The sequence below is a fragment of the Carassius carassius genome, chromosome 21 (genome assembly GCF_963082965.1).
Source record: "Carassius carassius chromosome 21, fCarCar2.1, whole genome shotgun sequence".
Lineage (NCBI taxonomy): Eukaryota > Metazoa > Chordata > Actinopteri > Cypriniformes > Cyprinidae > Carassius > Carassius carassius.
This window is the reverse complement of record NC_081775.1, coordinates 158542-180930: the sequence shown is the minus strand read 5'-3', so window position 1 is coordinate 180930 and position 22389 is coordinate 158542. Positions and strand designations below refer to the sequence as shown.

Genomic DNA, 22389 nt, shown 5'->3' with positions numbered 1-22389 from the left:
ACATCATCAATCTTTCAATTTAAAACTTTAGTTTTAGTATTAATTATATGCAACAGTCTTAAACAACAGTCAAAAAAATGTTTTACAGGTGTGTTCACATCATATCATAATTACTGTAATTACTACATACTGTCACAAACACGCCAGGTTCCACATCAACACAATCACAACGCACACCCTCACCGGAGTTTTAAATCAAATCCACCTGATCCTCATCACCAGCCTATCACCGCAGCACCATAAAAGCCACACACATGCACTCAAACATTGTCCGGTCACGTTCGCGACAAGATCATTCCTGTATGATTACTATAAGGACTAACTCCTCTTCTACTCTCTCCAGCGATTCTCTCCCAGTTCCCCAAGTGTGTGTGTGTGTGTGTGGCTCACCGTCCCTCCAAGAAGTCTTAACCCTACCTTCACGGATCCATCTTCATTGTCACTCATCACTACCTGCTCCTTTGCTTGTGTCTGTGTATAATAAACATCTTCATTCTGTTACTCCTCAGCTTCCCGAGTGATCCGCAACAGATGACCGGACCAACACCCCCAGGCACAAGCATGAGCCTCACGGACCCCTTTCAAGATCTGGTTGATGCACTCCGACGAACACTCATGGCAACACCAGCGAGCACTTCTGCCGACCCTGTCATCACTTCCTCACCTACCGTTCACGCCAGTCCCATGGCCAGGCCGGCGCCCTACTCTGGTTCGGCGGAGGAATGCAGCGGATTCCTCCTTCAATGTTCGCTGGTCCTGGAGATGCAACCGCACTTGTACCCCACTGGCCGTTCAAAGGTAGCCTTTATTATTTCCCAGCTGCAAGGTAAAGCACTACTGTGGGCAGATTCTCTCTGGACTCAAAATAACCCAGTTATCAAGTCTTATTCTAGCTTCATCGACCATTTCCGTGAAGTTTTCGGCAGACCAGCTTGGGACTCTTCCATTGGTGAGAAGCTGTATAATCTAAAACAAGGAAAAATGTCTGTCAATGAATATGCCCTTCAGTTTAGGACTCTGGCGGCCTCCAGTGGATGGAACAAACAGGATTTACTCACGACCTACCGTCAAGGATTGGAACCCCGAGTGCGGTTGCATCGATACCATCGGACTTGAGCGATTGATCCAGCTATCCATCCGCTTCGCCACTCGTATGCAGTCGTGCTTAGAAGAGCACCAGGGCCAGTCGCATTCCTCCACACCACTCTGCCGACCAGAAAACGTCAGCCCCCCAGAACCAGCCAGCGAGCCTATGATCCTCGATTCCTACTGCCTCACTATGGCAGAGCGTCAGAGACGGCTGGCCCAGAATCTGTGCCTCTACTGTGCAGCCCCCGGGGCATGCTATAGCAGTGTGCTAAGGGAAGGATATATCCCCTATCCATTCCTGAGGAGAAGGCCATGGAGGAATACATCAAGGAGGCGCTGGCCCAAGGGTATATTCATCCATCTACCTCCTCTGCTGCTTCGAGCTTTTTCTTCGTAGAGAAGAAGGATGAAGGCTTGAGGCCATGTATTGATTACCGAGCACTCAATAACATCATTGTAAAATTCCGGTACCCACTTCCCCTCGTCCCACCTGCCCTGGAACATCTCCGTGGTGCCACTGTGTTCACCAAGTTGGACCTCCACAGCGCATACAAACTCATCCGGATACGTGAGGGGGACGAGTGGACGACCGCCTTCATTACCCCTACTGGTCACTACGAATATTGCGTCATGCTGTATGGGCTTGTTAACGCCCCGTCCGTATTCCAGGATTTTATCCACGATGTGCTCCGGGATTTCCTCCACAAGTCCGTCTTGGTATATATCGATGATATCATCATCTATTCCCGGAGCCTGGCAGAACATCAACGCCACGTTGCGGAGGTCCTGCAACACCTGAGGGACTACCAGCTCTACCTCAAAGCCAAAAAATGTTCCTTCCATCAGCCCTCAGTGCAGTTCCTTGGCTATACCATCAATCGCAGTGGCATCCGGATGGACGAGGGGAAGGTGAGCGCAGTCAAGGATTGGCCCACTCCAACCACCATCAAAGAATTGCAGCGGTTCCTTGGCTTCGCCAATTTCTATAGACGGTTTATACACAACTTCAGTACCATCACCAGTCCTCTTACCAATCTCCTCCGCCAGAAACTTAAGTCTCTCTCTTGGACTCCAACCGCCACAGAAGCCTTCCAAATCCTTAAACAGGCCTTTACGACCGCCCCACTACTGGTCCATCCTGATCCCGATCGGCCCTTCGTGGTGGAAGTGGACGCCTCAACCACTGGAGTGGGAGCGGTCCTATCCCAGCAGCAGAGGAATCCCAGCCGCCTTCATCCATGCACCTTCTTCTCCCGGAAACTCAACCTGGCGGAGGTAAACTACGACATCGCAAATCGGGAATTGCTAGACATCAAACTAGCTCTGGAGGAATGGAGGCATTGGCTAGAGGGAGCCAAACACCCATTTTAAGTCCTCACTGACCATAAGAACCTAGAATACCTTCGAGTAGCCAAGAGACTCAATCCCAGACAGGCCCGCTGGGCGTTATTCTTCACCCGCTTTCAATTGACCATCTCGTACCGCCCAGGGGTGAAAAATGTAAAGGCCGATGCCCTATCCAGATGCTACGCACTCGAAGAGAAATCTGAAACTCCAGAAACCATCCTCCCAGAAAATATCATTGTCTCTCCGATTACTTGGTCTTCTGACACTCTTCCTCCAGCTGAGCCTCCTACCAACACCCCGTCGGGTTGCCCACCGGGACACCTATACATCCCCAGTACACGGCGCACCCCACTCATCCACTCCACTCATATGTCACTTGGCACTGGTCACCAGGGGGTCAATGAAACCCTCTCGCTGCTAAGGGAATGCTTCTGGTGGCCCAACATGGCCTCGGATGTCAGGAGGTACGTGAGTGGATGTACCAGCTGCACCATGTCCAAAAGTCCTCGCCATCTACCATCTGGCAAGCTACATCCTCTGCCAGTTCCTAATCGCCCGTGGTCACACCTATGGGTGGACTTCATTACTGACCTCCCGCCTTCAGATAACAATACTTGTATTTTGGTTACAGTGGATAGATTTTCTAAATCCTGTCGTCTTCTTCCTCTAAAGGGCCTACCTACAGCCATGGAAACGGCTGAATTACTGTTCAACCATGTCTTCAGGTACTTCGGCATCCCAGAAGATATCGTATCGGACCGAGGCCCCCAGTTCATCTCCCGGGTGTGGAAAGCCTTCCATTCCCTCCTAGGTGTGGCCATCATCCTGTCCTCCGGGTATCATCCTCAATCAAACAGGCAGACGGAGAGGAAGGTCCAGGAGATCGGACGCTTCCTCCGTACCTTCTGTCACGGCCACCAGAGCTCCTGGAACCAATTCCTGGGGTGGGCCGAGTAAGCACAGAATTCCCTCCGCCAACCCACCACCGGACTCACTCTTCCAGTGCGTACTCGGCTACCAACCACCTCTATTCCCCTGGTCAGGTGAACCCTCGGATGTCCCCGCCATCGACTACTGGTTCCGGGAGAGCGAGAGGGTCTGGGACGCGGCACATCACCAACTTCAGCAGGCACTGCTCAGACGCAGGATGACAGCCGACCTTCGCCGATCCGGGGCTCCTAACTACCAACCCGGTCAGAAGGTCTGGCTGTCCACCCGGGACATCTGCCTGCGTCTACCCTGCCACAAGCTCAGTCCCAGATTCATTGGCCCATTCACCATCACCCAGCAGATCAATCCGGTCACTTACAAACTCCAGCTTCCCCCTGAGTACCGGATTCACCCCACATTCCATGTGTCACTCCTTAAACCTCACCATCCTTCTGTCTCTCCCTCCACAGAATCTGGCGAAGCCGAAGCCCCCCCTCCTCTCCTCCTAGATGACGGCGTGGCCTACACAGTCAAGGACATCCTGGACTCCCGGCGGCGTGGTGGGCAGCTGGAATACCTAGTGGACTGGGAAGGTTACGGTCCAGAGGAACATTCCTGGGTCCCATGCAACAACATCCTGGATCCCACCTTACTCGATACCTTCAACTCCAATCATTTCAACTGACCAGCTCCCAGTGGAAGAGGACGCCCACCACGTCATCGGGGTCCCCGGCCCTCAGGAGCGGGCCGTGGGGAGGGGGGTACTGTTACAAACACGCCAGGTTCCACCTCCACACAATCACAATGCACCCCCACCGGAGTTCTAAATCACATCCATCTGATCCTCATCACCAGCCTATCACCGCAGCACCATAAAAGCCACACACACGCACTCAAACATTGTCCGGTCACGTTCGCGACAAGATCATTCCTTAATGCTTACTATAAGGACCAACTCCTCTTCTACTCTCTCCAGCGATTCTCTCCGAAGACCCAGTTCCCCAAGTGTGCGTGTGTGTGGCTCACCGTCCCTCCAAGAAGTCTTCACCCTACCTTCACGGATCCATCCTCATTGTCACTCATCACTACCTGCTCCTCTGCTTGTGTCTGTGTATAATAAACATCTTAATTCTGTTACTCCTCAGCTTCCCAAGTGATCCGTAACACATACCAACTTGCAAAAAGCGTCCACGTCCTCGTAGAACCCATAATTACAACTTGATTTCTGAGAGCTACAGCTTGTACCGTGTGAGCTGGAACCAGAGAAAAATATTGCCGCTTCCAGTAGTAAAATAAGTAAATAAGCATTTACTTCAGAATATTTTTGTGTAAAATTTGTGTAATTGACTTTTGCCAATTTAGATGTTTTCATACAAAAGTAGTGTGAACTTAATTGAATTACATGCAGCACAGAGTAAGATATCTAGGATAGCCATGTAATAACAACCTAAAGAAATAATTATAAAGAGTAATAATAAAGCATTTGCATAGCAACCGTTACTTGTATTGTGTTTTACAGCTGCCAGTAACATTCTTTCATGCTGGTTCCTTACATCCTTATATTCCTTATATCGCTATAAATTATCTCCAGTCCGAGGACGTGAACAGCACTGAGTTGAACGTCACACGGTAATTACGACATGGCATGCATGCAACATAATGCTCGGTAATGCTCTTACAATTGCAGTCACTTTTAAAGTTGTTTACTGACTTTACATACTCAAGACAGATTTTATAATTTTCAACAGGCAAGAACAGTAAGTCATTGTCTCACAATAGTTTATATGTTATTATACTTTTCAGTGGAATGAGGGTAAACTAATTTGGCCTGCTGTCCATGATGAAGGACTAAAACACAGCCGAAGCTGTGTTTGCCAAACTGAAAGGTTGTTTTGTTTCAGCCCCCATCTTAATTACCCCTGATCCATCACGTCAGTTTGTGGGGGAGGTCGATGCATCTGAGGTGGGGGTAGTTGCAGTGCTATCCCAACGTTCTCCCATAGACGACAATATGCACCCTGGCGCGTATTTGTCCCATCGGTTAACCCCTGCCGAACGTAATTATGACATTGGTAACAGAGAGTTGTTGGCAATCAAGTTAGCATTGGAGGAATGCCGCCACTGGTTAGAAGGCTCGGGGGTACCTTTTATAGTATGTTCAAAAGAATCTAGAATACATTAGAACTGCCAAAGGATTGAACTCCAGGCAGGCTCAGTGGGCACTTTTTTTTGGTTGTTTTGATTTTACTTGATTTTACGGGTTCCAAAACATCAAACCCGATTCTTTATCACACATTTTTTATCATTCTGAACGCCCGTCTAGTCCCGAGTGTATTTTACCCGAGACATTAGTGGTCTCCACACTCACATGGGAGGTCGAATCGAAGGTCAAGACAGCCTTAGAAGGTTTAATGCCTCCGCCCGGTTGCCCACCAAATCAGTTATTTGTGTCGGAGGGATTACGGTCCGATGTCATTCAGTGGGGGCATTGTTCCAATGTGGCTTGTCATCCAGGAGTTAATCGTACTAAGTTTTTGGTCAAGCAACGATTCTGGTGGCCAGTTATCACTCGCGACGGTCACAGTTTTGTTTTGGCTTGCTCAGTTTGTGCAACTGGTAAGACTTCCAATTGACCCCCAGATGGGTTACTTCCACCGCTGCTGGTCCCTTCAAGACCCTGGTCCCATATTGTGCAAAAAATTTTACCACCCTCCCAGGGCAACAGGGTAGTTTTGACCGGTTCTCGAAGCCGGCCCACTTTATTCCCTTGCACAAATTACCCTCAGCCAAGGAGACAGCATTGACCATCGTAGATCACGTCTTTCACTTACATGGCCTCCCAACAGACGTGATTTCTGACAGGGGACCCCAGTTTGTGTCCAAGTTTGTCCAAGAATTTTGTAGATTGCTGGGATCGACTGTCAGTCTGTCCTCAGGGTTTCATCCCCAGAGCAATGGTCAAACCGAGAGAGCCAACCAAGATTTGGAAAGGGTGTTGCAATGTTTGGTCTCCAAGAATCCTTCCTCATGGAGCCAACAACTGTCAATGGTGGAGTTATGCCCACAATATGTTACCAGTGTAATCGATGGGCCTATCTCTGTTGGAGTGTAGTTTAGGATACCAGCCACCAATTTTTCCCAGTCTGGAATCTGAAGTCGCGGTCCCCTCTGTTCACGCCTTTGTCCAGAGGTGTCACCGCACATGAACTAGAGCCCGCGAGACTCTACTCCAAGTGGGGGCGTGCAGCAAGGCTAAAGCCGATAACAACCGGTCTACGCCTCCCGTATACGTCGTTGGTCAAAAAGTGTGGCTTTCTACCAAGAACATTTCCAATAAGCTTGCTCCCAAATTCATTGGCCCATTCACTGTCACGAAGATCATTAGTCCGGAGGCAGTCCGCCTTAATCTTCCTCCAGCGTACAGGAGAATTCATCCTGCCTTTCATTTATCATTGATTATCGTCAGCTGAAGCCTTAAATATTATTTCTGTCAATAAATTGTTACTTGCATTTTGCTTCCTGTCATCTATTCCTGACAACAGCAAAATCATCCTTTGGACATTTCAGAATATCCCACAGTAGTAGTATTTCAATCCAGAATGAATCAGTGTTTATGATTGAATGGGTTGAGTGAATTATTTATTGATTTACATTTTTGATTATTGCTTGAGTATTTGTTTTTTAAGACTCATGTTATGTAATGTGTTTCTGTTCCTATTGTATATGCAAACACGTGGAGAAGCATGATAAAAAACAATTTCCTATTGCTATTAGACTAAGTATCAGCACTTTTTTGTTGCATTCTGCTCAGTCAGTCATATTCAACCCACAAACATATATCACATATTTTGTTAATACAGAGTTCAAATTATTACTGACCCAAAAACATTAATTTGAGAATGATCATTATGATACAAAGCAATGAGTTTCTAGTCTCTTACTGTGGATGACAGTGATGATCTGTTTCCAGAGGATGGCCGAGAAATGTCTATAAAAAAGTAAGGGCAAGGTGAAAAGAGGGGGGAAAAAAGGGAGAGAGGTTCTTGTAAGAAAATCTGTGTAGCGTCATTTGGAAAATTTACCTCACAACATAGGTTGTTTTATTTTCTGATGGTGGGCCTGGATGCTTAAATCCATATAAATATGACTAATCTCTCTCACTCTCTCTACTCTCACATACATACAAGAGCATCTTCAGCTCTCTGACAATCACACACACACACACACACACACATTTTCTCTCATTATATCTCACTTTTAAGCAACACGTACACAAGCAGTGAGTCACCAAGCACATAACCGTGAGATGGAGGGGGAGGAAAATCTTCTTAACACGCCACATCTGATTTTTAGCCAACTAAAAAAAAAAAACACACACACAGACACATGCATGTCTGCATGCACATTAATTATTTTTATTTTTAAAAGAATTTTAATTGTAGAATTGTAATTTAAATATTTCCTTTTAATGCAGCAGAGCAAAACTGAAATTTATAGGCAATATATACATTTTTTTGTATACATTATATGTTGTATTTCATATATATATATATATATATATATATATATATATATATATAGCTGGTGTGTGGTGGGCGTTCTGGCGCAATATGGCTGCCGTCGCATCATCCAGGTGGATGCTGCACATTGGTGGTGGATGAGGAGATACCCCCTCACAATGTAAAGCGCTTTGAGTGCCTAGAAAAGCGCTATATAAATGTAATTTATTATTAATTATTATTATTAATAATTATTATTATTATATATATATATATATATATATATATATATATATATATATATATATTCACAGACTAGCTTTACCCTGGATTCTTTATCAGCTATCACTATCTAATTATTATTTGTCAACCCAGCGCTTGGTAAACAGTAGGCAGAACACATGCTGGGTTAGTCAACTGTTGTTTAAAAAAATATTATATTGCTGGCTTAAAATGAACTGGAAATAAAATGAATAAATAAATAAATAAAACAGAATTACTAGAGACAACAGCAATAATCAGAATATGAACATTTCTTATTAAGCAAGAACATGTTTAAACACAACTGAATTTAATTGGGTGAATACAGCATAATTTACAATATAACATACCTTTAAACTCGTTTAACAAGCATTTTAGACATAAAAATGTAACATTCAAAATTAGCATTTTAATTTAAGTGTATTTAACCATTCTCTGTAATCACTTTTTACTGAAATAGTGTTTATTCTCACGTGTCACTGAAATCTGAGCCAATGATGTGCTGCTGTTCGAGGGAAGTGCAAACTTCAGACTGCCGCCTCGCATTTCACTCATAGCTGAAAGATGCCCTGACCAATGGTGTAACTACAGACAGTGCAGGCAGTGCAGCTGCACTGGGATTATTATTATTATTATTAATATAAATATAAATATTAAAGGAGACACATATTATGCCCCTTTTTACAATTTGTAATATACACTCGTGAACGAGTCTATGTTTCATTCATTATCTGGCTCGGCTCGGTGTTTATCTTCAGTTCTCTCTTCACAGCAGTTCAGTCAGTGTACTGTTTGAGTAAATGAATTAATCCGGGATATTGGTTTGTTTTAACTCAGAGGGAGTGTCAGCCACATTAAAAAACTTAACAGCTCATGTCATTTGTGGATTAATGCGTATTGGAGACGCGAACCGTTTAAAACGATTCAGTTCGATTTGTTGAACTGGTTCAAAAAGATCCGGTTACATCGAATGATTCATTCGCGAACCGGATATCACAAACTGCTTTGTTTTGAACTCTCTCACAACAGACACGGAAGAGAAGACAATGCTGAATAAAGTCGTAGTTTTTGCTATTTTTGGACCAAAATGTATTTTCAATGCTTCAAAGAATTCTAATCTAATTCTAATTCTAAGAATTCTAGGGTCACTCTGATGTCACATGGACTACTTTGATGAAGTTTTTCTTACCTTTCTGGACATGGACAGTATACCGTACACACAGTTTCAATGGAGGGACTGAGAGCTCTCGGACTAAATCTAAAATATCTTAAACTATGTTCCGAAGATAAACGGAGGTCTCACTGGTTTGGAACGACATGAGGGTGAGTTATTAATTACGTAATTTTGATTATTGGGTGAACTAACCCTTTAAAATGTTGCCAATTATTACTCCAATTATTACACTTTTTTTCATTAAATGTTGCTCCAAGAACATATTAATATGCAAATTAGATACAGTGTATAGATAAATTGCATTGAATTGGAATATTAATTTATGCCCATTTTACCCAACATATTGTATTAAGTAAAATGGTGTATCAATTCATTCCATTATATCTTTCACAACATAGTTAAGAATCATCTTTGTACACATTTTGGTTAAAAAGTATCCTGAAATCCCAAATGTTATTGGTGATTGAAAAAAAAATCCCATTGTTTTTGCCTATACATATAATTTCATGTCATTTTATTTTTTAAACAACTGAGTCCTAGGGCCCTTTCATACACCCGGTGCAAGTGTGTTTGTTAGTGTTACGATCGGAACACAGGGAACCACAAGAGACGAGAGATCCAAACGCAGTGTGGTTTTTAATAGGTAATCCAAATCAGAATCCAACAAGCAGGGGTCAAACCCATAAATCCATCCAAACAACAAACAAACAGGGAAGGAACAGGAACGGGAATCAGAAACTCGGAAGATGAGGAAACTCGGAAGACGAGGAAACTGGGTGACGGAAAGAAAGGACTCCATGAAAACAAACAGAAAAAGACCGGTTAATATAGGCAAGGAAATGACTATCAAGTGACGACACCTGAGTGCAATTAACAGGAGTGCAATTACTGTGATGAAGGGACAAGGCTTTGTGGGAATTGTAGTGCCTACGGTGAGGTGCCTATGGGGAAGTGAGACCACTAGTGGAGACTCAGGGAAACAGAGACAAGACAGCGTGACATTACCCCCTCCTCCATGGAGCAGCTACCAGATGCTCCACCCGAACACAAGAAGAGACCAAGGAACACAGAGACCAGGAGAGAGGTGGAGCGGCGGAGGACCAGGGGGAGAGACGGAGGCCAGGTAATAGGGGAAACAGAGTCAAGAAGTGCAAAAAAAAACAAAACAAGGAGCCCAGGAGGGAGGTAGACCGGCAGAGGATCAGGGGGAGGGACGGAGGGCCAGGTCCATAGAGGGAAACAAAGAGAAGAAGAGCATAAAACAAAAACAAGGAGACCAGTAGGGAGGTGGACCGGCGGAGGATCTGGGGGAGTGACGGAGGACCAGGTCCATAGAGGGAGACAGAGAGAAAACTAAAAAAAAAACTACTGTAAAACAAAACAACAACAAAACACAAGTCCAGGAAGGAACAGAAAGTTCGGTGGCCCATAGCCGAACCGACAGGGCAGGAATCCAGAGAGGAGCAAGGTGGAACTGGAGCCATGCGGTCGAGACAGAAGCCCAACAGGGCGGCGCAGAAGACCACCATATCCGTGCGGTCAAGACAGAAGCCCACCAAGGAGGCGCAGAAAACCACCACATCCGTGCGGTCGAGACAGAAGCCCACCAGGGCGGCGCAGAAGACCATCAAAGCTGTGCGGTCGAGACAGAAGCCCACCAGGGCGGCGCAGAAGACCACCACATCCGTGCAGTCGAGACAGAAGCCCACCCGGGCGGTGCAGAAGACCACCACAGTAGGATCGATGACACAGGAGAGCAAGTCTGGTTAGGCAAGTCTGAAACAGAGAACATGAACAAGTTAAGGGTGGCCTCCGTGGCCACGACAGGATCAGTCGAGCACTCAGAGAGTTCAGCTGAGAGGTGACGAAGCTCTGGAAGTTCTGCAGAGATGAGGAGATGCTCTGGTAGTTCAGCCGAGACGTGGAGAGGCTCTAGTAGTTCAGCAGAGATGTGGAGAGACTCTGGTAGTTCCGCAGAGACGTGGAGAGGCTCTGGTAGTTTCGCAGAGTTTAGCCTGGATTCAGGAAGATCAATGGTGACTTGACTCTGCTCATGAAGATCATTGGTGACTTGACTCTGCTCATGAAGATCAATGGTGACTTGCATTTGTTCATGAAGTTCAATGGTGACTTGACTCTGCTCATGAAGATCAATGGTGACTTGACTTTGCCCATGAAGAACACTGGTGACTTGACCTGACTCTGGAGTATCAACGGTGACTTGACCTTACTCTGGAGTGTCAATGGTGACTTGACCTGATTCTGGAGTGTCAACGGTGACTTGACCTGACACTGGAGTATCAACGGTGACTTGACCTGACTCTGGAGTATCAACGGTGACCTGACCTGACTCTGGAGTATCAACGGTGACCTGACCTGACTCTGAAGGTTCAACGGGAACCTGACTCGACTCTGGAGTGTCAACGGGAACCTGGCTCGACTCTGAAAGGTCAACGGGAACCTGACTCGACTCCGGAGGGTCAACGGAAACCTGACTCGACTCTGGAAGGTCAACGGGAACTTGAGTCGACTCAGGAGGGTCAACGGGAACCTGACTCGACTCTGAAGGGTCAACGGGAACCTGACTCGACTCTGTAGGGTCAACGAGAACCTGACTCGACTTTGGAGGGTCATCTGTGGCTGTCATTTTGTGTAGAGGCGCTGGATAAGCGGCCATCTTGTGCCTTGTCTCTGGACCAGTGGCCATCTTGGGCAGTGGCGGTGGGCCGGCGGCCATCTTGGGCAGTGCATCGCATAGATTTTAAAATATTGCTTATTACTTATAAAGCCCTGAATGGTTTAGCACCTCAGTATTTGAATGAGCTCCTTTTACATTATAATCCTCTACGTCCGCTACGTTCTCAAAACTCAGGCAATTTGATAATACCTAGAATATCAAAATCAACTGCAGGCGGCAGATCCTTTTCCTATTTGGCGCCCAAACTCTGGAATAACCTACCTAACATTGTTCGGGAGGCAGACACACTCTTGCAGTTTAAATCTAGATTAAAGACCCATCTCTTTAACCTGGCATACACATAACATACTAATATGCTTTTATTATCCAAATCCGTTAAAGGATTTTTAGGCTGCATTAATTAGGTAAACCGGAACCGGAAACACTTCCCATAACAACCTATGTACTTGCTACATCATTAGAAGAATGGCATCTACGCTAATATTTGTCTGTTTCTCTCTTGTTCCGAGGTCACCGTAGCCACCAGATCCTGTCAAGGTTCATGAATGCACTGTTTCCTGCTCGTCTCATGTTACGTCATGTTGATTGTTTCATGTGGGTGTTACCGCAGCTCATTACATCAGCCTATTTAATGCCCTGTCTTTCGTCTCTTGTTTATCATTCGTTGTTTGAGGTCCTCCGTGATTCTTGTCTGTGTCCCATCTACTCAGCATTACTCCTTGTGTCTTGTTCCTGTTCGGTCATTGTGGATTACACCATCATCTCACGGATCCCTCATCATCACTCACCTGTGCACTCTATCACCTTCTCTCCGGTCTGTGCTGCCATCGAGGTTCCTGCGCCACCCATCACCAACCCAGCCTGACCTTACGTCTCAATAAAGACTGTTTTCTTGCAACTTGCTTCCTGTCCTTTATACGATCGTGACAGATCCAGTCTGTATCCAGATCAGAGGGTCACTGCAGTCACCCGGATCCAGTACATAGGACTGTAGTACTCGAGTCCGGTCTCGAGACATTTTTCTATTGTCTTGGACTTGTCTCAGACTCGTTGCGTTTGCACTCGGACTTGTCTCGGCCATTGGACTCGCCAAATGTTCTCGTTGGTCTCGACCGAGTCCAGCAAAAAAAATAAAAATAAATAATAATAATAACAATAATTCTCTTTCAAAACAAAACCACATTTGCATGATGTTGCGACTGAAAACGTGTGGAAAACGCTAGGCGCGCCACTTTCTCCTTTTTTCCAAAGCACTCTTTAGCCTGCTCTACGCTTGCTCTCCAGTGGCGTCTGCTGCTGCTAGGCAACCATGGCCTGCTCTAAATGAAGACGCAGAAGTTTCGGCAAAGAATAAATGAATTTCCAGCACTTAAAATCCCTTGCAGAACCTCTGCTAGTAAATTCATTTAATAATGGCTACCCTGGTACAGCTATGATCAGCTGTTTCTCCATCTTGGCTTAGCTTTCAGATTTGTTACAGGAAAGGATGTGCATGACCAGTGGTGCACTTGCTGTTCTGAAAATTTTAGATGTTTCTAACTTAATTTTCTACCTGTTAGATTGTGGTTTATGTCTACACCTAGATAGCCTTAAACTTATCATTTACAATAATGAAATACTAATTAATGTTGTACAGTATAGGGGTTGCAAGACTAATGATTTCTACTAGTCGATTTTTTTTATTAAAAAAATATTTGAGTTACTCGACTACTCGTGGTGATGCTATTAAAAATGAAAAAACATTTAATAGTTTTTTATCAATAAATGCTTATTAATGTATAGCCTTATGCAACAATTACATATGTACATTTTATACATATTTAAATTTTCATGTAACAGCCAGTATTTGTATCTATAACAATCACAATATGTTTCGCATTTGGATACAACGTCGTACAGTTACTTGATAAGACCGTTATGACTTTTTATCTTTTTTTTCCTCGTAGCTATCACTGAAAAAGTATGTTGTGTTAAACTAAAATAATTGTTCATTTCTAAAATAATATTTATCATGCAAGCAAAGATATGTCATGGCAAACGTTTAGTGATCATTTGAACACAACTGAATCCATTCAATATGCACATTTTCATTACGCAGAACTCTTTAAACGAGTCTATAATGCTTAGTGAACTTCACTAAACAAATGTGTGCATGCCGCGCAAACCAGCGAAAGGTAAAGATGCAAACATGTAGGACAAGTAGAAAATGTATCCGTACCTAAGCTGATTATTAGCCTACTCTTGAGAGAGAACTGGTTTGATCTTTGAGAGACTGAGACAGGCAACGTGGCTGTTTGTATGGTGAGCACACTGTGCTTATTCATTCATTCGTATCATATCGTAGCCTAAGGTTTAAATAATTGCCTTTTAAATATTTACAAATAATATAACTTGTATGATGTATTATTATTGGTGAAATTACTCTTGCAAAGCTCTGATTTCTGAGAGATACACGGAGAGGCAACAGCAATGCAGTGTTTGAATTGTGCTCTTTTCACTCTTAAAGCTTACATTCATTCACTTCACACTCATGACTTTAGAGGTCTGTATATAATATTGCGCCGAGTCCCTGGCTCAACTGTTATCTAGCAAACACCAGACTGTGCCAGCTTCAGCTGAGTACTCAGGCAGAATTATTCTTTGTCCGTTATTCGTTTTTAAAGTCATCATCCGTGCCATTCCGAATAAGGTATTCTGCTTCAGGCACAACCCTAATTATAACATTAAACATTTTATTTTTATATTCAACATAGATAAGGTCATAGAAAGTAACAGCTCCACAGAATATTGTAATCCTAAAATTCATGTCGTACTTGCAATCACTTTGTATGTATTATGGTTAATGCATGCTGGAGTAGTCGATTGTTTCCGACAGCTCCGACTAGTCTATACAAGCCCTAGTACAGTATGACAAAATTTAGCTGTATTTATTTGAACCAGCTAATCAAGCTCTTACTAGACACACTAGAATCTTCCAGGGCCCGGTTCCCCGATAACGCTCACTCTTTGCGCGCTAAGAAGACCTTGAAAGAGATATCTTACCAAAGTTGTTTATGTTCCTAAGTGTGTTCCTCGAAGTGTCCCTTAGGAAGCTTCTTAACACACTGCCTCTTACGTCCGATGTTACAAGAGCACTGTCCCGAGTGAGGGTGCTGAATTAGTTGGCATCGATTGCTCAGGAATCGATTTTCCACTTCATGCGAAGTGGAACACGTTCTATGCAAATGAAACATTCCTCATATTATTCCGGTAACATTTATTTTAATATAGTTTAAGTTATCAGTAAAATATAGACTATAAATTAAATTATCAAATGGTCAGTAATATGTTCACATGATATGTTGTGACGGTTAGACGAACCGGGTAATCATCCACCCTCCTTATCCCGTTGTGCCACTTGTGCGCTTCTTGACATGGGTTTAACGACTTTTAAAAATTATGTAATACACTTTTATATTAATGGTAAGGTACTTTACAATCAGAATTGATTGGCAAGCAGCTGCAGTAACTTCTGTTTAATGCGGTATTGATTGCCATTGGTTAATGATTTCAATAAAAAGCAACCTATCTACAATGAACAGAGATAGAGAGCGTTAGATACAGAATATGCTGGGGAAGCAACGTAAAAAAGGGCACCAAGCTTCTCGTCAGAAGAACTTGAAGTTTTGCTGGACCTTGCCACCAGGTCAGAGATCACACCCCTATGGTCCACTACAACCTGCATGTTTAAGCCCGCGTATCCCTTTCGCGATATGTAAGCCTGATCAATCACTGATGGATTGGCGATAGGGATGAGTGTGCCATCCACCAGGATGTAATCCCCGGCATGGCGCAGAAGGGCGTTGGTGACAGTGTGGACGCACCTCCACCTCGAGGTCTTGATTTGGCTGTAGCCCTCTCCCACGACCTCGATGAAGCTCTCTGTAGCAAAAAATAAATAAATAAATAAACGTAGTGCTGCAAGCAGCTGGACTTCAGGGCTTAAAGCAAAATTCCGCCGCGTTAGCCTGGCAAGCGCAGGTCTGAGATGGTCTAGCAGCTCCATAATGAGCTGTCTTGGAGGCAAATTTTTTTTTATATAGCCGCTTCAGGCAAAATGTCAAAAGGGCTTAAGGTTTGCCGAATAAAAAAAAATGGACATGGACCAAACGGCGTCCGGCGCCGTCTTTGATTCAATTAAGGACACGTTGGATCGCTGCCATAGTTGGTCGCTTACTGGACACCACCATGCTTACCCATTTATAGATCTTAGCCATTTAGAGCCAAATTGTTTGCCAGATTTTAATTATCAAAAGTGATTGCCAATTCGCTTTAATTACACTACGAAATAGCCTAGGCTAATTACCACAAAATGAGTTCTGATACCACATAAAGTCAATAAATAGGCCTGTATCCATTGCGAACATATTTTTTTATGTGTCTTAAAACTTCCATAACATAAAATCATTGTTGAGCCACAACATTGTCAACATACCATTGTTTGACTTGTACTGCGCTGCGCTGATTTCTAAAGACTGCTCCACAGTGGAGGCGACTATGTCTTGATCTCAAACAACGCTAAGAGAGAGCTTACGAAGGGTCCAGACCAACCTTACGAAAGTGTGACTTACAGAAGATATACTTAGCATACGAACGTGTCGGGGATCGTGCATAAGGTTAAGAGAGAGGTTAAGGAATAGGTTAAGAACTACTTAGCGATAAGAACGTTTTGGGGAACTGGGCCCTGATAGGTGTGTTAAGGCCAGTTGGAGCTAAACTTTTCAGGGAATTGGCCCTCCAGGATCTAGTTTGGAGACCCCTGTCCTACAGAGTTATTACTTTAAACATGCTTTTTGATCATTACAAATAATAATGTAAAAGTATTTTCTTAGAATAGTAGATATGCTGTCTTTCACATCAAATGCATTATCAGTAGTTAAGTATGTGGTCTTGAAGAGGATCTTTTTTTTCTCATTTGGACTCGGTCTTGACTTGGACTCGAAATTTTTGGACTTGGACTTGACTTGGACTCGAACCTCTTTGGACTCGGTCTTGACTCGATCTCGACTAGTCCTGGACTTGGACTTGACTTTGACTCGGAAAGAAAGGACTTGACTACAGCTCTACCAGTACATATCCAGACCAGATGGTGGATCAGCACCTAGAAAGGACCTCTACAGCCCTGAAAGACAGCGGAGACCAGGACAACTAGAGCCCCAGATACAGATCCCCTGTAAAGACCTCGTCTCAGACGACCACCAGGACAAGACCACAGGAAACAGATGATTCTTCTGCACAATCTGACTTTGCTGCAGCCTGGAATTGAACTGCTGGTTTCATCTGGTCAGAGGAGAACTGGCCCCCCAACTGAGCCTGGTTTCTTCCAAGGTTTTTTTCTCCATTCTGTCACCGAAGGAGTTTCGGTTCCTTGCTGCTGTCGCCTCTGGCTTGCTTTGTTGGGGACACTTCATTTACAGCGATATCGTTGACTTGATTGCAAATGAATGCACAGACACTATTTAAACTGAACTGAGATGACATCACTGAATTCAATGATGAACTGCCTTAAACTGTCATTTTGCATTATTGACACACTGTTTTTCTAATGAATGTTTTTCAGTTGCTTTGATGCAATGAATTTTGTTTAAGTGCTATATAAATAAAGGTGACGACTTGACTTGACCAACCTCCCCCACTGCAAAGACCTCTTCTGGAATGGTCTCGACCCTTCAGGATGAGCTAATATCTATGTCCTCTGCTACACATACCTTTACAAATATCTCCACAGATATTTGATATTGAGGATGAAGACCTCTTTGCCTCTACTTCTCCCCAGCATGAGCATGAGCATGAGCATGTCTGTTTATGTGTATGTGTGTGGAGGGGGTATGCCTAGGCTACAAGACAACTGGACAACTGCAATTTAATTAAATTTTAATATTTCTGATAATTTCTGAGTAGGCCTAAGTGTTATGGTCCACTGCTATGTGCTTTGAGTAATTAATTGAGTAAAAAATATTCTGTCTAATAGAAATGACTGGAGTTGAACCCCCACTGATCCCCACTGCAGAGGATGAGCCTCTGTCAACCAACCCTGCTAACTGGCCCTCACATCTGACTGACAGGATTCAGACTGAGCTGTTTCGCAGAGGACCAAGTAAGGTGCGACCTGGCTTTGTTTTCCATAGGAATGAAAATGATGGGGGAAATTGCACCACCACCAATACTTTGAATTTTCCTAAAACGGCTGCTGTAGGGTAAATGTCAGTGGCTCTACTAATAGCTGCGGGTGTCGGGCCTGCGGGTGTCGCTGTTGGACAGTGTTTTCTCTAATTCCTGTTGGCCTTCTGTAGCTAATTATAGCTCGGTGTAGCTGTTTTTATTTTATTTTTTCTAGAATCTCTATCTTACTATCACTCTCTGTTTTTTAAAGTGGTAAAATATAACTTAATTCACACCATATTTCTGATATTATCGATCAATCTTATCAGATTAACTTTGATCGTTCACTTTTATTTTATATCCGTGAGTGCAGTACACCTGCAAAGCGTTAGCACTCGTTAGCTTGTCATTAGCGTTTTCATTCAAACCTATCGCTGTTTTCTTTTCTCCTCTCCTCTCTCTCGCTCCAGTTTTTCACAAGTTCATCAAACTACTGCAGAAAGAATATTTCATCAAGCACGGTGAGTAATGGCTTCTCCTGCTATTGTTATTTGCACCTCTTGCCACATGTACAGTTTATCTATCTCTGTCGCTGATGAGGGAAATAGTTAGGCTGACAGAGAAGATTTCAGAGTTAGAGACACGCATCCAAACTTTAATTGAGGACAGTAAGAATGTTAGGGCTCTAGATACGGCTTTGGATGCGTCTAGCTCAGGGATTCCTATACATTGTTCAATTCCGGAAACAGAGCCCCTGCAGCAGGGCAACAGGGTGACGGTGAGGCAGCATAGTCGTGGGTCAAAACACCACTCTTCTGTTCCGATCAAAACATTAAACAGGTTCTCCCCACTCAGTGATGCACCCACTGAGAAACCTGATGAAAGTGCTCTAGTTATTGGTGATTCTATTGTACGGAACGTGAATATAGAGACACCAGCCACCATAGTCAAATGTTTACCGGGTGCCAGAGCGCCTGACATCTTGGCAAATTTAAAAGTGCTGGCTAATGCTAAAAGTAAATACAGTAAGATTGTTATTCATGCCGGCGCTAATGATGTTCGACTTCGCCAGTCGGAGATCACTAAAAATAACATTAAAGAGGTGTGTGAACTTGCAAGCACGATGTCAGACACTGTAATATGCTCTGGTCCCCTCCCTGCTTACCGTGTTGACGAGATGCATAGCAGATTGTCATCACTCAATGGCTGGATGTCTAAGTGGTGCCCACAGAATAACATAGGTTTCACAGACAATTGGACGAGCTTTTGGGGCAGACCTGACCTTTTGAAAAGAGATGGTCTTCATCCCTCCTGGGGTGGCACCACTCTTCTCTCTAGAAATATGGCAAATAGTCTTAGTGTTTATACTTGACTAACTGGGGCCCAGGTCAGGAAGCAGACAGACTGGCTAAACCAATATGGATAAACAAATGATAAAGCTTGGCTTATTGAATATCAGATCCCTTTCTACAAAAACACTTTTTGTAAATAATATGATCACTGATCATAATATAGATGTACTCTGTTTGACAGAAACCTGGCTAAAACCTGATGATTACATTATTTTAAATGAGTCCACCCCCCAAGATTACTGTTATAAAAATGAGCCGCGTCTAAAAGGCAAAGGTGGAGGTGTTGCTTCAATTTATAACAACGTTTTCAGGATTTCTCAGAGGGCAGGCTTCAAGTATAACTCGTTTGAAGTAATGGTGCTTCATATAACATTATCCAGAGAAACAAATGTTAATGATAAATCCCCTGTTATGTTTGTACTGGCTACTGTATACAGGGCACCAGGGCACCATACAGACATTATTAAAGAGTTTGGTGATTTTACATCCGAGTTAGTTCTGGCTGCAGATAAAGTTTTAATAGTTGGTGATTTTAATATCCATGTTGATAATGAAAAAGATGCATTGGGATCAGCATTTATAGACATTCTGAACTCTATTGGTGTTAGACAACACGTTTCAGGACCTACTCATTGTCGAAATCATACTCTAGATTTAATACTGTCACATGGAATTGATGTTGATAGTGTTGAAATTATGCAGCCAAGTGATGATATCTCAGATCATTATTTAGTTCTGTGCAAACTTCATATAGCCAAAATTGTAAATTCTACTTCTTGTTACAAGTATGGAAGAACCATCACTTCTACCACAAAAGACTGCTTTTTAAGTTATCTTCCTGATGTATCCAAATTCCTTAGAATATTCAAAACCTCAGAACAACTTTTTTTTTTTAAAGTTGCTCCTTTATGCTTAAGGAAGGTTAAGGAAAACAGTTTCACACCATGGTATAATGAGCATACTCGCACCCTAAAGAGAGCAGCCCGAAAAATGGAGCGCAGCTGGAGGAAAACCAAACTAGAGGTATTTCGCATTGCTTGGCGGGAAAGTAACCTATCCTACAGAAAAGCATTAAAAACTGCTAGATCCGATTACTTTTCTTCTCTTTTAGAAGAAAACAAACATAACCCCAGGTATTTATTCAATACAGTGGCTAAATTAACGAAAATTAAAGCCTCAACAAGTGTTGACTTTTCCCAACACCACAGCAGTAATGACTTTATCAACTACTTTACTTCTAAAATTGACACTGTTAGAGATAAAATTGCAACCATTCAGCCGTCAGCTACAGCTACGTATCATAGTACTGATACTGCTCTCCTTAGAGTTACAAATGATCTGCTCTTATCATCTGATCGTGGCTGTATCTCTCTATTAGTTTTATTGAATCTTAGTGCTGCGTTTGACACAATTGACCACAACATTCTTTTGCATAGACTTGAACACTTTGTTTGCATCAGTGGAAGTGCATTAGCATGGTTTAAATCGTACTTATATGACCGCCATCAGTTCGTAGCAGTGAATGAAGATGTATCATATCGATCACAAGTCCAGTATGGAGTACCTCAAGGCTCAGTACTAGGGCCGCTACCCTTCACGCTTTATATGTTACCTTTGGGAGATATCATCAGGAAACATGGTGTTTCACTGTTATGCTGATGATACTCAGCTCTATATTTCTTCGCGGCCCGGTGAAACACACCAATTTGAAAAACTAATGGAATGCATTGTCGATATAAAAAACTGGATGACGAGTTATTTCTTACTGCTAAATTCTGAAAAAACAGAGGTGTTAATTATAGGACCTAAAAAATCCGCTTGTAATAACCTAGAACACTGTCTAAGACTTGATGGTTGCTCTGTCAATTCTTCGTCATCAGTTAGGAACCTAGGTGTGCTATTTGATCACAATCTTTCCTTTGAAAGCCACGTTTCTAGCATTTGTAAAACTGCATTTTTCCATCTCAAAAATATATCTAAATTACGGCCTATGCTCTCAATGTCAAATGTAGAAATGTTAATCCATGCATTTATGACCTCAAGGTTAGATTATTGTAATGCTTTATTGGGTGGTTGTTCTGCACGCTTAGTAAACAAACTACAGCTAGTCCAAAATGCAGCAGCAAGAGTTCTTACTAGAACCAGGAAGTATGACCATATTAGCCCGGTCCTGTCAACACTGCACTGGCTCCCTATCAAACATCGTATAGATTTTAAAATATTGCTTATTACTTATAAAGCCCTGAATGGTTTAGCACCTCAGTATTTGAATGAGCTCCTTTTACATTATAATCCTCTACGTCCGCTACGTTCTCAAAACTCAGGCAATTTGATAATACCTAGAATATCAAAATCAACTGCGGGCGGCAGATCGTTTTCCTATTTGGCGCCTAAACTCTGGAATAAACTACCTAACATTGTTCGGGAGGCAGACACACTCTTGCAGTTTAAATCTAGATTAAAGACCCATCTCTTTAACCTGGCTTACACATAACATACTAATATGCTTTTAATATCCAAATCCGTTAAAGGATTTTTAGGCTGCATTAATTAGATTTAATAAACCAGATACAGATCCCCTGTAAAGACCTTGTCTCAGAGGACCACCAGGACAAGACCACAGGAAACAGATGATTCTCCTGCACAATCTGACTTTGCTGCAGCCTGGAATTGAACTACTGGTCAGAGGAGAACTGGCCCCCCAACTGAGCCTGGTTTCTCCCAAGGTTTTTTTCTCCATTCTGTCACCGATGGAGTTTCGGTTCCTTGCCGCTGTCGCCTCTGGCTTGCTTAGTTGGGGTCACTTCATCTACAGCGATATCGTTGACTTGATTGCAAATAAATGCACAGACACTATTTAACTGAACAGAGATGACATCACTGAATTCAATGATGAAC

The 22389-nt window shown here is 43.2% G+C and overlaps 1 protein-coding gene across 1 annotated transcript in view; it reads right to left on the bottom strand.

Annotated features, from left to right (window-relative positions):
* Positions 1 to 22389, bottom strand: part of LOC132097324 (uncharacterized) — a 115568-nt gene that overhangs the window by 40965 nt on the left and 52214 nt on the right. The window contains exon 4 of the mRNA XM_059502950.1: positions 7308 to 7354. Within this exon, the coding sequence (XP_059358933.1) occupies positions 7308 to 7354 (47 nt within the window). The remainder of the gene's footprint in view (positions 1 to 7307; positions 7355 to 22389) is intronic.